Source organism: Pipra filicauda, unplaced genomic scaffold, assembly GCF_003945595.2.
Source record: "Pipra filicauda isolate LSUMZ 115617 unplaced genomic scaffold, ASM394559v2 scaffold4_size7858003_pilon, whole genome shotgun sequence".
Lineage (NCBI taxonomy): Eukaryota > Metazoa > Chordata > Aves > Passeriformes > Pipridae > Pipra > Pipra filicauda.
Window position 1 is genome coordinate 4,249,305 of NW_024104643.1, and position 14,959 is coordinate 4,264,263.

General features: G+C 40.0%; 3 protein-coding genes across 4 annotated transcripts in view; 2 read left to right on the forward strand and 1 right to left on the reverse strand.

Moving 5' to 3' along the window:
- Positions 1–2,812, forward strand: part of LOC114003508 (phenazine biosynthesis-like domain-containing protein) — a 36,195-nt gene extending 33,383 nt beyond the window's left edge. The window contains exon 11 of the transcript XR_005565608.1: positions 2,783–2,812. The gene's annotated coding sequence lies outside the window, so the exon portion shown is untranslated. The remainder of the gene's footprint in view (positions 1–2,782) is intronic.
- ATOH7 (atonal bHLH transcription factor 7) overlaps positions 1–14,959 on the forward strand; it is a 39,266-nt gene that overhangs the window by 7,273 nt on the left and 17,034 nt on the right. Inside the window, exon 2 of one of the 2 annotated variants that reach the window (XR_005565610.1) lies at positions 2,783–2,817. The exons of the other annotated variant lie outside the window; for it this stretch is intronic. The gene's annotated coding sequence lies outside the window, so the exon portion shown is untranslated. Of the gene's footprint in view, positions 1–2,782; positions 2,818–14,959 lie in introns of those variants that run through there. 2 annotated transcript variants of the gene reach the window in all.
- MYPN (myopalladin) overlaps positions 1,711–14,959 on the reverse strand; it is a 43,112-nt gene continuing 29,863 nt past the window's right edge. The window contains exons 12-19 of the mRNA XM_027750548.2: positions 11,962–12,183; positions 11,281–11,430; positions 10,302–10,381; positions 9,672–9,798; positions 7,923–8,130; positions 7,082–7,247; positions 5,092–5,225; positions 1,711–2,995 (exon numbers count right to left, since the gene is read on the reverse strand). Of these exons, the coding sequence (XP_027606349.2) occupies positions 2,826–2,995; positions 5,092–5,225; positions 7,082–7,247; positions 7,923–8,130; positions 9,672–9,798; positions 10,302–10,381; positions 11,281–11,430; positions 11,962–12,183 (1,257 nt within the window). The 3' untranslated portion in view covers positions 1,711–2,825. The remainder of the gene's footprint in view (positions 2,996–5,091; positions 5,226–7,081; positions 7,248–7,922; positions 8,131–9,671; positions 9,799–10,301; positions 10,382–11,280; positions 11,431–11,961; positions 12,184–14,959) is intronic.

Sequence of the window (14,959 nt, forward strand, 5' to 3'; positions counted from 1 at the left end):
TGCTGCTTACACAAGCCTTTTTCCATTGGCTTTTCCACCACTTAACAACAAACATAATTTTGGTGTCTTTTTCTATCGAGTCTTCCTTGTGATGAGCATATCAATACTACTAACAGCATTTGACATCCATTCACACAAGCTGCCTGTACAGACTCGCTTTATGGGCTCAGTGTGTGCAGAGGAAAAGTGTCCTGTAACAGTTAACTAACAAAATGTAATGACTACAGACCATTTGGGATCAGATTCTGATTTTGTTTCTATCAGATGCACTGGAAGTAATTCAAATTACTGACTTCTACATTATGTAGGGAAATGTGATGGATTTTGATCCTTTTGCAAACACTGACCAGGAGAGAATGTTCAGCTGACAGATTCTGGTGATCCGTTTTCTGTAGCCTAACTCTCGGTGAGATTTCTAGGGCCCCTTCTTGAATGACTAAGGCTTAATCCTCCTTGCACAGATCTTTGGAAAAAGTCTTTGAACAGTAGCTTCTCGTCCTCCCACTTCCAGAGAACTGAATGTACATTTTAAAAAACATTGTACCACTTAATCCTCAGCTTGTCAGTTCAAGTCGTAATGATGTGAGTTTGGAGACATTCCACTGAAATTGCAGAGGAAGGGGGAAGAGATGGTTTGCATATTTGCACTGTGCACTTTGTCTTTGAATTTGCACTGAGCTTTTGAGTGTGTTGTAAAATGTGAGAACCACTAGTGCTGTCAGTCTGAGCAGTGTGATTCCAGCACTGGTAACCAGATATTTGCCAATACTAAGTACTAGTATTCCTTTCTTCTGTACTGTGTAAAGAACTCTGTTTCAAGTGATCGCTCTTGTAGCTAGACTTGCCTAATAGGAGAGATCCCAGGCAAAAAATGGAATCCTTAAACCATCCTTAAAAAGTGAAGACAAGAGGAGCAGTAGATTCTCTATCTGAGAAATTCAGGTCCACAATGTGTCTGAAGCTGGGCACCCCGTAACTGGAGTCACTCAGTGCATCACTTTGAATAGCTATTAGTTCTATTTTCTTTGCCAGGGAAGAGGTACAACATGGGCAACAACTGATATTTCTGCTTTCCCATGGAAGTATCTGCAGTTTGTTCTGTGCCTCGGGGTACAAATGTGTTTTGGCTTTCTGGTCTGATCATTCTGGGGTGAATTGCCGAGATTTCTAACAAAAGCATGAGAGTTATAATGGTGGTTTTGTTGTGTGGTGTTCACTCACAATACAAGAAATTCACATCCTCTAAACCCTTAGGGATGTAGTATCCCTTTAGTAGTTAGGGATAACAGCAGCTGTATTTGTGGGAAACCCAGTGAAAGGCATTCTCTTTCTCAGTCTCTGGATATATCCAATGTTCTTTTACTCTTAAGATAACTCCCCATTGTTTTCTTTGCATATGTAGTTTTTTTCAGTTACAACTTTAAATTTGAAAAAAACCCAAATATAGTCTAAAATGAAAGTATGTGTTAATTTCTTTTTTCATTTCTGTGACTTTGATCAGGACTTCGTTGCATTCTGCAACCATGTTACAAACAGAAAGTAAGAAATGCTTGAAAACAATGTCCAGAGAAGAGGGTTAGCAGCAATTTAAAGATGCAGAAAAACATCTTAAACATTCAGAGTCTAAGAACTGGGAGGTATTAATGCAACTGTGTAAATGCTAAATATATTTAAATATATTGACAACACTATCATTTAACACCTTCTGTTGAGCTTTCATTTATTTGCCTTATTTATTACTATTATTAGTTACAGTAGGGTTTTTTTTTTAGCTCTTTGCACATAACTGTTGCTTAACTTTTTAATTTTTGTGTATTAGCAGGATTTTCTGTCTTCATAGTAGACACTGCACTTGTGATCATTTCCTAAGTGATGGTAAAAGTTTACCAGATCATAATTCCTTTTCAGTTAGTTATAAAATGAGCTAGATGGTAGGGGCACATTAAAAATTAGGAAAAAGAGACAGGAACTTATAAGCTTGCTATCATCTGTGTTAAAGACAGACAATCACTAGCATGGTAAAGAAAAAAGTAGGAAGCACATCTGGAAAATAGTTTCAGCAATGGGCCCATGTTTCAGACAAAAGGAGTTTTCATTTTCTAAGTTGGCACCTTATGCACATGCCCTGTACCTTTTTTTATGAACCCTTACACTGTGAATGCACAATCCATGGAGTACACACACACACACACACAAATATAAATATTTAGGGTATACAGCTGTACCTACATGAAACACTATATTTATCTAGTCTGAAGTTCAAAAATTCTAAGATAATCCCAAATCAGCATATTCTGTGATTCTGTGGTAATAATCATATAAAAATGACTTACATCTTTCCCCTTTAACTTGTGCTTTGTGATTATTTGGTATGTTTTTTAGAATTACATTCAAAGTCTTGTTGTTTACCCTCATTAAGATTGCTGTTACTGTAATGTCAGTGTTCTCACTGGCAGTATTCCAGCTCATCAGCATCAATCCTTACCGTGGCAGCTACAGTGCAGTAGCTTTAATTCAAGAAGTAAAAGTGGTATTGGCTTTTAGGTGCTGAAAACTATGTTTACTATGTAATTCTTAGCAAACTACACAGTACTGAATTTATTGCACAACACTCCATACCACAATTATCCTGCATTAAAATAATATGCAAAAGTCTTGTATGATGTATTAGTTGCAACATTTGCAGCAGCAGTACACTTGATTATAAACAAGTTGCTTGTAAACCATTAGCATTTCACTTGTACCTCTTCTTTTTTTTTTTTTATTATTTATTTTTTCACAGTTCTGATATCTCTGCGGGTGTAACTGGAACAAGTGTTTGTTTTTCAAAGTTCTTCACTCTCCACCAACTTTTGGGATGGGGCTGAGAAGAGCAGAGGGCTCTCAGGAGTTGGGAAGGCAGGGAAGATGTCGAGTCCTTGGCTGGTGAGGTTGGCGTACCGGCTGCCCCCGGGGCGGAGCTTGAGCGGTTGTGGAATTTGGCGGTGCCACTGAGCTGAAGCGACACAAGCAGAAGGGGCTGTATCAACCTCTAGTGCAGTTTGCAATGACACAACAAAAATCGAGACACGGACCCGAAAAGTTGCTGCCAACGTCCTTGAGGAGAGCACAGCAGCGTTATTCTCTGTTTTAGGTCATGTTCCTTCAAATATTGTCATTGTCGTGGTTTACGTGTGGAGTATTTTTATTGAAGCCTACGGATGGAATTCCATCCCTGTGCAATTCAATGGCAATGTTTATGTGGATTTCACCAAGTCCAAAATTTCATGATTGAATCTTTGGAGCCTTCTCCAAAGCTCTTGCAATCAAAACTGAAAACACACCATAGCATGAACAGACAAACAAACTGGACAGGGCTCTGATTTTGCACTACGTGGTCCTCTGGAGGGCTTTTTTCCTGAAAAATCTTTTGATGGCATTTAAATTCCCTGTATTATTGCTTTGAAATTCTTTAAGGAAGTGATTACAATTTTGATTGCCCTCTACTGCTTACGAGTAGTAACATGTTTTCTAGATTATTTTTAAAAATTATGAAATGTAATCCAAAGACATATACTCAGTAATTTAAAAGTAACATTCAACATGTTTCCATATGAACAAATACTGCTGAAATTTTGTGAGAATATTTAGTTATTATTATTAGCAGTTATCATTCCTAAAACACTTCAGAAAAGGGATAATTATATTATCTTTGCCATACAAAGATATATATATATATACCCATAAAACCTCCAGGTCTGCATCCAAATCAGACAAATATGTCTGTCAGCAGTTAAAATGAATGGGTGGAAGTTGAGGCTTCAATACTCTGATAATCTACATCTGCAGGGGACTGCATTCTGCATGTTAAGCATTGACAGGAAATATCTTTCCATGCTGAATTTTGATACTGTCTGTCTGGAAATACTTGAAAAAGTGACATGTTTGTTTTTTTTTTTTTTTTCTTGCAGCCCCCAATTTGTTTCTACTTGAACTCATATTATTTTTCTTTGCACATGGAATTGAAAATATCAGATTGCACTTACAATACCGCAATTGCACCTATTCAAAATAGCACAGGGAAAATCAGTTCTGTCACTCACTTTGGGGTATGACTCACATACTTTATATAAGATAGTTAGAATTGGGAAACATTTCTCACTTTTCATCTTTTTCCTGTTTGTGCCTTGAATCCTTCACGTGAAAATTTAATTGATGTGTTTCAACATTTAGATAGCTATTTTTGCTTTCATGTGACCCTTTTCTTGAATCAGCCTCTCCCCAGCCCCCTCTTGATCCTTCCATTACTATTGCCCGTATCACCACCAAGTGGCAGGAAGCTGACAGAGAAGTACTGGTGACCTTTTTATGATAATTAGGTGGCTTTTTTAAAAAAAATTAGAAATACAAGTTCGAAAACGTTGGTCTCTTTTGCCTTTGAGGGTCTAGTTATAATCCGGCCAGTTTGTGGAAAATACATATTTTATTTATATATATATATATATATATATACACATATAAAATATATATGTTTTCTGTTTTATTATGCTGCTTAAATGATTAAAGTACTCTCTTGCTCTAGATAAACTGCTTTGACTGTTACATCTTACATAGATAAAAGAGTAATTAAATGATGGGCTGTAGTTCTTGACGTGGGCTGGGGCCTTCTTTGTTCTAGACAAACGTATTAGATGTAAACTTGCCCTCATCAGTTGGGCTCAGGTTGCCCCATCCACGCTCTGTGGAAGAAGGGCTCCACTTTCTTGTGTGCAATTTATTGTTCTGTCTGGGGTCAGGACTGTGGCAGAGGCGTGTGTCAGAGGGATCAGAGTTAAGGTTCAACTTGAATACGTGTTTATATGCTTATGTGTCCAAGGAATCTGAAAGGTGGGAAATGGGAGTAGAGAATATGGTGCAAAACTCTTTCTAGAGCTTTTTTTTTTTCCTTACCTGCCTCTAAGCTGATGCAGCAGAGCTAGTCTGGCCACTTAGCTGTATCATTATACCTGCTCCTGGGGACCTTATTAACCTGTGGCCATGCTGTGACACCAATTTCAAACCCAGTCCAAGCCAATAATTTCTGATTGGTTTTATTCACCAGCCAGTACCTACCGTATATGTCAAGTCGAGCAGTGCAAGAGATGATACCAGCTTCGTTTTTTGCAGACAAGGTGTACCAGCCAGCGTCTGCTTTCTTGGCAGGCTGGATGAGGAGGCAGACGTACCCTGTTGTGTCTTGATGCATGCTGGGAAAAACAAGGGTTTGGGAATTACTGTTTCTCAAGAGCATATCAAACTTCGAGATTTTAAGATATGTGTATTAAATATGAAAGAGGTATGTCATAATTTCTATCCTCAAATGTCTTGGACTGCTGCTTCTTTATAGTGTCAGAATCACAGACTGTGCTGAGCTGGAAGGGACCCCCAAGGATCATCGAGTCCACCTCCTGGCCCTGCCCAGGACCATCCCCAAGAGTCACACCATGGGCCTGAGAGGATCATCCAAACACTCCTTGAGCTCTGCCAGCCTTGGTGCTGTGACCACTACCCTGGGGAGCCTGTCCAGTGCCCAGCCACCCTCTGGGGGAAGAACCTTTCCCTAATATTCAACCTAAACCTCCCCTGACACAACTTCAGACCATTCCTCTGGGTTCTGTCCCTGGTCCCCACAGAGAAGAGATCAGTGCCTGCCCCTCTTCCCCTCAGGAGGAAGTTGTATTCAATAGATTTGCTTTCAGTGATCAGAGAGCTGAAATCTGTTCTGGCTGCTCTCCTTTGTGCACAGCCATGGTGTGACAGTGGGAACTGACTTGTTGCTCTGCATATATTAATATTAGAATTATTTATTGAATTTCAATGAACTAAACCCATGCAAATCTGCTGTGCAGTCATACTGTGTTTTCTCCTAGTTCAGAAACTGGAAGAATAACAAAATACCAAGAACACTTGTATGAAGTTGTGTTATTTTTCACAACAGTAACCAGAGCGAGGCAGCAGCTTTTTTGGGGCACCCTTTTCCATGAGAAAATGACAGTGGCAAAATCTGCAAGATTTGTTTGGCCAACACTCTAAAAGAAACCTGCTTCATTATTATCTCTGCTTCCTTTGCTCTTTGGTAATCTAAGACTTTCTGGCTGCAGTTCCAGGAAAAACTTTTCAGTAGTGTAGAACTGAGACTCCTCTGCTGTCTAGGGCGAGGTTGGTCCTTTTTATCAACCCAAGTGCTTCTAAAGGGAGAGGTGGGAGGTGAGTACATAAGGACACTCGAAGTTGCAGGATGTTCTGAAGTTTGAGATTTTGTTTCCTTATGAACTGGAATGAAATCACAGACTTTGAGGTCAGGAGGACATTTTGTGCTTCCGACACCTCTAATATAAAAGGGAACATTCACCTTTTGCTCCCTGCACTACATAATTTGCCTTATGCTGGGGGTGCAGTGGTATAGATGCTGGTTTGTGTCCATATAGTGATACAAAAACATCTCTTGGCTTCAGGCAGGAAGATAAAAGCGAGGCAAGAGAGGACAAACAAGAACAGTGCTGCCCATGGATCTGTGCTGAGCCACTGGAAGCCTTTGGGGCAGGCAGTCTGAAATAGCAGAGGGGTTGTTTTTTCGAAGCATGGATCAAAATCTTTGCCTTTGTTTTTGACCAACTTGGTTATCAGCCTCTGTGTCTGATATGATGAGCTCTATCATCTCATGCTCAGGGGCGCTCAAAACCAGGTTCTAGCTGTTCTGAGTTTGAATTTATACATAGTTTAAACTGTTTTTTCCTCAGTCTAGTTCTGAGAGAATAAGGTGCTAAAATGCATTAAAATACTGTATCATAGTGTCTTTGATGAAGAGATTCATGTGCTCTATCAGGCCTATCAGCTCTGTCCCCACTCTCTGAAGCAGTGGTGTGTCATGCTCCATGCCTTTTTCTGAGCCAAGGAAATAGCCATTGTTCACCTCACAGGAGAGCAAGCCTCTTACAACTTTTTGTAGGTGAAAGAAGTTGTTTTAAAAACACCACCATCTGTACTTATCACACAGGTTTTCACGGAAAAACAGTTGGTCCAGCCACAAGAAACTTCAAGCATGGGTATAATGGTACAGTACCTCATCCTCTCTCTGTTTGATGGGAGGGTCTCATTATCCTTCTTCCAGTAAAATACGGGGGGTGGCATTCCCACAACTCTGCACTCTAACCTGACGGGGTACCCTTCTGGAACACCACAGTTCTGAAGCTTCTCCAAGAACATGGGGGCTCTTTTTACTTCCTTTGCTGGAAAAAGAATTATTGAACAACAGATATTTTATTGTTGTTTTGCTTTAAACAGTATGGAAGAACATGATCAAAAATTATTCTTGTGACATCAAAATAGGCAGTGAATTTTTAGTGGAAGGGAAGTGAAATGTCATGATATAGCCTCTGTAAGGGAACATAAAGTAAATAATAGGCAGAACTGAAGTTTGCAAAAGAATGGATGCATCTCTGGTGGGTCTAAACATACTACCATTGCAGGAAATAAATGCTAGACTTATGAAATTCAATATCTCAGATCTTGAAAGGCTTTATTAAAGAGTAGTATTCAGATTTATGTTTTTCTATTTATAAACATTTTCAATAAAATTTGGACTGAAATCTAGGACACCTCAACATATATTATGAATTAAAAAGCTCGGGATTTTCTGGGGAGAAAATTAAGGATCATTTTTCCCAGACAAGAGAGGTAAGGTAGAATTCTTACAGCCCTCTATTTAGTAACAGGAGTGCCCCTGTCAACTGAACACCAGGTGCATTTCCCTCCATCAGAGGAGTTCTGTAGCTGTTGGTTTCTCCTGGTCTCAGTGCATTAACTCTTTATTTATACTTGTCTGTAAGGAAACCACGTAAGGCAAGTTTGAAGAGGCACGTACAAGTAACTTCATCACTGTCTAGTTTTTCAGCGTTTCTTACCTACAACAGTGAGCTCCAGACTAAACGAATTTTGTCCTGTTTTATTAGTGGCAAGGCAGGTGTAAGTTCCAGCATCATTTTGGGAGAGAGGATCAATCAGCAGAGAGTGAACCCCTGTCTCTCTGACCAGCATCTTGTGGGTGCTGTCTGGTAGCACAGGTTTGCCATTGAGGAGCCACGTCAGGTCTGGAGTTGGTAACCCACTCACCTAACAGACAGGGAAAGAGCTCGAGACCAACGTCCCACTGACAAACAGAGTTCAGTAAATTTGTAGGTAGGCTTTTTTTTTCTTCCCAGACACCCTCTGAATGACGTCAGAATATAGGGCAGAAAGATTCTGGGTTTTTTAACTATTTCTCAGCTTCTGTTTGTCTGCTCACCAGTTCCAAAAGGGAGAAAATGAGAAAACAAGCAAGCAAAAAGAGAAAAAATTACAAGTAATGCTTTCCTTTTTCTTAGTCAGAAAGGAAGAAACTTTGTAATATGGGATTCACAAAAGACTCCTAATAATCTGCTGGTTTCCTTTTTTTTTTTTTTGTGCTGAGTATAAATCAAAACCCTGGATCTAAAACACTACAGAGTTTAATAGAGATGAAGAAAAGTTCTATACAAATTACTTTATATTTTGTAAAATGTGATGAAAAATTATTTAATACTTTGTAGCTGTTGAACTTATGTGCTTTAGAACACTGCAGATTAAGTTTTTTTTTTTTTTAAATACTGTTACACTATTAGACTGTATTATAATGTTAAAAATCTTTCCAAGGGGTAGAAGTACTTACTCATGTCTAAAATACTGCTTTCCAAACAATATTTTACAAAGCAGAAAAAGGGGGAAGTGGAACTTGCCTGAATGAGCACTGCTCTCTTCTGGTTCATGCAATAGCAGACATGCTTTAAGGCTTCCCGAGCTCTGCTGGGAGAGCAGAACCAGGAATAACCAAATTCTTTGGCATGCTCCTGGTAAACTTTATGTCATAAATGAGGTAGCAATGAATCTTGTTCATCCTCAGAGCATTAAGCTGTGCTTCAGAGTTTCTACCCACTTGAGGGCAGGAGACATTCTGGAGCATGGAAGAGGTGAGTGTCAGCATTACCACCTTTGCTGGGCTACTGGGACATGAAGGGGCTACCAAAGTATGTTGGAGCAGATGGTTTTCTTCAGGGTATTCAATCACAGGATGTTCACTACGTGCCCTCTAACCTCTGACAGCTCCCTCATGCTGAGATTTGAATCAGTTAATGGGGATGTTTCTGCATCTGTGCATGCTGGGGAAGCATAAAATAAACTGGACTCTGTTCCCTCTTCTCCGGGACTATTAACCTTCAGTAGTTCAGTGCAATGCAATGGGAACACTTGCTTGAACACAATATAATGTGCTGAATCCTCTCTTTTCACCATTTTGTGCTATTATGGATTATGTTCAAGAATCTGATAATGGAGCAGGACTTCTGGAGTTTATACTGGTAAAGGACATGGTGAACATATCTAGTAATTTGAACAACCTTGCAAGTGAGCCTTCTGTTTCTGGGTTGTGTTCTCTGTGCTCTTCAGTCCATAGAGCATGTATTCAAGAGAAATCCCTGGAATCAGCTCAGAGACAATGGCAACAAGAAATAGTTTTTAAAAAGTAAGCATTAAAACTTGAACGAAAAATGTTCATGCAAGCAACAAAGAACGTGAAAACACCAAGCAACACATGTACAGAGGTAGGGAAAGTGAGAATGAACAGAGGAACCAGTGAATACCTTACAATCCAACCTACAAAGTCGCCCTTCGTGTGCTACCATGTCACCTGGAGCCTGTAGAAAGTACGGCCTGAAAAAGCGTTCTTGAACTGCCTCTTTGTCTCCTTCTGGCACTCGGGGTCGTGTTCTGCAGCACAAAAATTGCATGTGTGTGTTTGAAAGTCAAACCTTTTTTTCCTAATGCTTAAAAAAGGGAAGGAATTAGGGGAAAGGATGAACAGATAGCTTGAGTTATAGAAAAGGGCAGAAAGAAATGGACTGATTGTAATTGAATTCTTGCATATTTTCCATTTAGAAAGGTTATCAAGTTAACTATATCATGTAATATCCTGGGATTCCCAAGCTGGCCTTGCTTCTTTTTGCTTCTTTTCGGCTGAATTGCATCTTGCTAATCCATCCCTTGCCTTTGGCTTCACTGCAACAGGTAAATGAAATCAAACTTCCCTGTATTTGAGGACGACGTTAAAAATATTACAATATAGAAGTGACCTATGTTGGAGGGGAAGTGCTGCTGTTACTTCCATTTTAGGATTGAGAAATTCAGTGAGTGCCTAGAAGTACAGGAGCTGGTTAGTTTGGATGCCTTCAATGAGAAGCATTAGAAAGGTCTGAGGGACTTTTTTCTTTTACCTGTGAGGCTGAGTTGTTGATAGTCGGCTCCGCAGAGGGACACTTTGAACCATCAGGTGGCCTGAACAACTGATTCTCCCCTGCAAATCACAAAGGAAACAGAAATAATAGTTGGTTAATAGCTTATTTCATTTTAAAGTATAAACATTGAACATTTACAATGCATTAGGATTTATTTTTATAAAGTAGCTGAACTGTAGTCTAAATGTTACTTCTCCAAAGCAAATGCTATCAGCCTGTGGTGGAGTGCAGTTGAGACAGGAGTTCCTCTGTGTATCTAGAGCAGTGTGTTTCTGTGACCCTTCCAGGCTGTGGCAATGCATGTGACAGTGGTGCTGTGTGACCCAGCTTCAGCACTACCTGTCCCTGCTTGTTTACTCCTGCCACAGGTGCTGTCTGCCAGTACCTTTGTACTGGCATACTCATCAGTGCAACCACACAGAACCTGAGAAGAAATATAATTCAGAAAGGAGTAAAAATTGAAACTGGAAAAAGTTGCTTGATTTGCTTGAATGTACTTCTAAATAAAAAGCTAATCTAGCACATGGGGTGAAGGAGAATGGTATTGGGGGATGAAACTATTTGCAGATCCACGTCTTTGCATCCTAGATAAAGAATAATTATGTTTGGTAACACTTCCAAACTTGATGTATCTTTTTATTTCTCCTTGCTTGAATTGATATTTCTTCTGCCTGAAATATCGTCTGTTTTGTTGCCACATCTCAAAAGGCACCTATCAGTGGGCAGAAGTTACTGACACGAAAATTGTCCTTAATGATTTTGACTGGATGTGTTAAGAATAGGGGATTAGTTCTATCAGTCTTCTTTACATGTTTTCCTCTCCTATGCTCTGAAGCATCTAATTTATGATACAGTCACCACTCAGTGTTAGCCTAGGTGGCCCAATCTCTGTTCCTATTAATATATATTAGAAAAAGGTGAAACAAGCATTTTTGTAAAAGAAACTAAATCATCTTACTTGTGGGTTTGCAGCCATAATAGTATAGTTGCCATCATCATCGTTGGTAGCAGCTTCAATATGTAAAGAGCATGTTCCATCTTCTTCTCTGTTCATTTTGAAATGCGGGTTTTTCTTTGAGATCTGCTTGCCATCCTTGAACCAGTACACCTGCAGTGATCAGACCCCCCCCACACCCCCTGTGACTTAACACTTGCTCTGTAGTGGAACAGGGACTAGAAAAACGTAGATAAGAACATGACACAAGTTGACCAATAGCTAGTAAAAATTTTAGAGTATTATAAACTTTGCAGATCAGTTATAATGTGAACTAGAATGATTCCAGGTTGAGCTCTGAAAGCTTCACATCACAGCTGGACCTGTCAGGTTCTCTTTTCTTGGCTCTAGACACGTTACTGGTTATCTCAGGTCAGTTCTAGTCTTTCTGAGCAGTTGACTTCCTGAGGGTTTATGCAGTTCTGTTTCTCTTGCAGTCAGGTGGTTTGTGGCAGTCCCTATGGTACCTCAAGGCCTGATACATGTTCAGGAGCAGATATTGTTGGAAAGGAAGGGGGAATGATTACTTTTAGAACTCTCTCCACAGAGCCATGTTCTGAGGAGTGAGACTTTCCAGAGGGATGTATAGAAAATGGTAGGTAGTTGTTTTTTATTCCTTTACTGGTAACAGTGAGAATGACTTACCTTAGGAACAGGTATTCCAACTATTTTGCAGGTGAATATGACAGGGGATCCTTCCATTACCCGGAAATGTTTGAGTCTCTTATCAAAGATGGGTGCTATGTATTTGCCTGTAGGGATTTCCTCGTGCTGGACTTCATCATCTGATTCATCCACCGGGGTTCGTTCAAGGCGAAATTCTATTTCGTTCATCAGCCTCTGCTCAAAGCTTGAAATCCTGTATTCCTGCAGGATGAGAGAGGCACAGCTCTGAACTAAACCAGTCATGTTCTGGTATTTGCAGCCGTTGGCACTTTTACACTACTTCTGAAATGAGTGAAACAGTGTGAATTTGGTTTGCAGACACAGATACTGCATCTTAAGTTTGCAGAATGTAACTAATGAAACTGAGTTTTTTCAAAGACAGCAAAAAAACCCCTCAATTCCTTTAAGTCTAGGAAGAAAGTGAAATATTTTCAGAGTAATTTACCTTCAGGTTAAAACTCGAATAGATTTCTAGCTGATGTTACTGAGAAAGCAAAACGTATTTGTGTAATTCCAAAAGCACAATTCTCAGGGGTTTTTTTTAAATAGCATTTTAGAAACCTGTGTATACTAAATAAGGACGTAACCAATCCTTAGATTTATTCCATTCACTGAAAAAACAAGGTGCAGAAAATGCATCTTGTCTGAAATCTTACAGAAAATTAACTAAAGAACTAGCAGATATCCCAAATCACTGGCACTTACATCCCTGATCATACCATGATATTGCTGATTAGGCTCTTGACCAGCAGTTCCCAGATAGTAAGAAGAAAAGATGGAGAGGTAGCACAGAATTTTAGCTAACAACTCTTCTGATTTTGTCAGGAGGCCAAGAGGACAAGTGGCCAAAAATGTAGACATTACAGTGGAGTTTTGAGGAGACAGAGGTTTGTGAGACTTGGTGAGAGGAAGAAAACATGGCGACCACAAAGTAAAAGAGGCTGGAAGATCCCAATGGTGGATTAAATGCCCTGGTAACATCTGATTTTTGGAATGGTAATGGTACGTGTTGCGTGTTGGTCTCTTCATCCAAAATCTCTCTTTTGGGGAGATTGCTGTAAGTTCAGCTCTAGAAAAGATTAGCTATGGTGGGAAAAGGCAGACAGCTCGGAGTAGGGAGGAAAGGAATTTGCTGGAAACTGAGTCCTCCTTTCACTCCTCCTTGCTCCTGTGATGCTGCAGGTCTGCTACTCCCACACAGCTTTGGAGCAGTGTGGATAATTACAGGGTACCGGGAGCATTCCCAGGGAGCTGAGGTTGCTGAATGCCCCCATCAAGACCTTCCTTCCCTTTAACACCTTCCTCCCTCCCACTCTGACAGGGGCAGTCTGCTCTCTGACACTCTCCTGCAAGTCCTCTTTGCCAAGCAGGAGCTTCCAGCTGGCAGGTGTGTGGCAGAGTGAGACGTGCCAGAGGCTGCGAGCCAGGCCCTGGATGGTACCAGCCACCTTCCCAGAGGGCTGGCCAGCAGCTGGGAACCACCAAACAGCCTCATAAAGTTTCATCTTGTTGAGCTTCTCTTCTCTCCTGCAGCATGTGTCAGCAAATTGCCATCTTAGTTACGCCGGTGTAAAGCCGGAGAATCTCTAATTTCTCACCAACTGAAGACCGCATTTGAAGTTTTGTTTTCCTTCCACTCGTTTGAGAGGTTTCAGTAGTTTCCTTCATGTTGTTTAGGTAGTTCTTGGCAGCAGAGAGCAAAATCTATGGCAGAGATTTGACCTACTGAGAAAGGTTTACCTTGAGTGTCTGAATTTTTCAGTATTAGCTGAAGATACTCCAAGTAATTCTCCTAAGAATGAAATTGTTTTCAGGGATTTCACATGCTGTTTGACCTTTGGAAATGTGGAGGCTAATTAAGGATTAATTAAGGTAGGAGTAATCTTCCCTTTCTGTCATCTAATGATTTGTCACATGAAAAAAGGTCGGGGCAGCATAAGCAAATATGGTACAGAGAGTCCCATTTCTGCCTGTTTAAACACGGTACTGTTTTTTTTTTTTGTAATGAACCTCTCAAATTTTGTAATTATTTCTGGATATTTGTTAAATGACAGCATAATTATAAAACTAGGTACACTGTTTTGCAGACATGTTTCTCGTTTATCATATTTGAGCAGTTATTCCCTTTACAAAGATAAACCATTTGTCAAGTGTTATGTGTGTTTGGAGGGCAAAAGGGCAGATGGGCAGAGTAGGCAAATTGATGCATAAATGGGTTATCTCAGAAGTTAGACACAGTAAGCTCATGAAGAATTTTTGCTCAGAGAGGGCAACTCTGAACTCTCATTAGAATAAAATGAGTGGAGATGGAAAGTGTTAAGATTTTTCAAAGTCAGAGAGCTATCCAAAAGCTGTAGAGCAGAGTTAAAAGGCATTGAAATACTGTGAGCTGATGGCAGAGCCCAGAATTATTTATAGATATCTGAGTTGTCAGCAGTTTTTCATACAGGTTTTTTATCCAGATTATTGCTGTCCGAAAGAAGTCATGGTACGTAATAAGAAATCAATAGTGTAGGGTTGCTGTAGCCATGATGGCTCACAGATGAAACCAAATAATGCTTAAAGACAATTAACATCTTTTATTTCATCTATTCCAAAAGTGCCAATTTGTCTTAAGTGGCCTAACCAACTAACATAAATTAAACTTACATTTTCAGATTGTACTTAGCCAAATTAACCTTACATCTCTTTTAGATCTTAAAAAGTTTTCTGTGTACACAGTGTATCATTTTTTTCCTGGCTGATGTGCTGAGGACATTAACTTCCTACAAACTACTTCGTTGAGAAATAGGGGCACATGTCTGTTTGCAGAAGAAAACATGATCATGGAATCAGCCAGGTTGGAAAGGACCTCCGAGATCATCAAGTCCAACCCTTGATCCAACCCTGCCGTGGCTCCCAGCCCATGGCACTGATGCCACATCCAGTCTCATCTTTAACACCTCCAGGGATGGTGACTCCACCCCCTCCCTGGGCA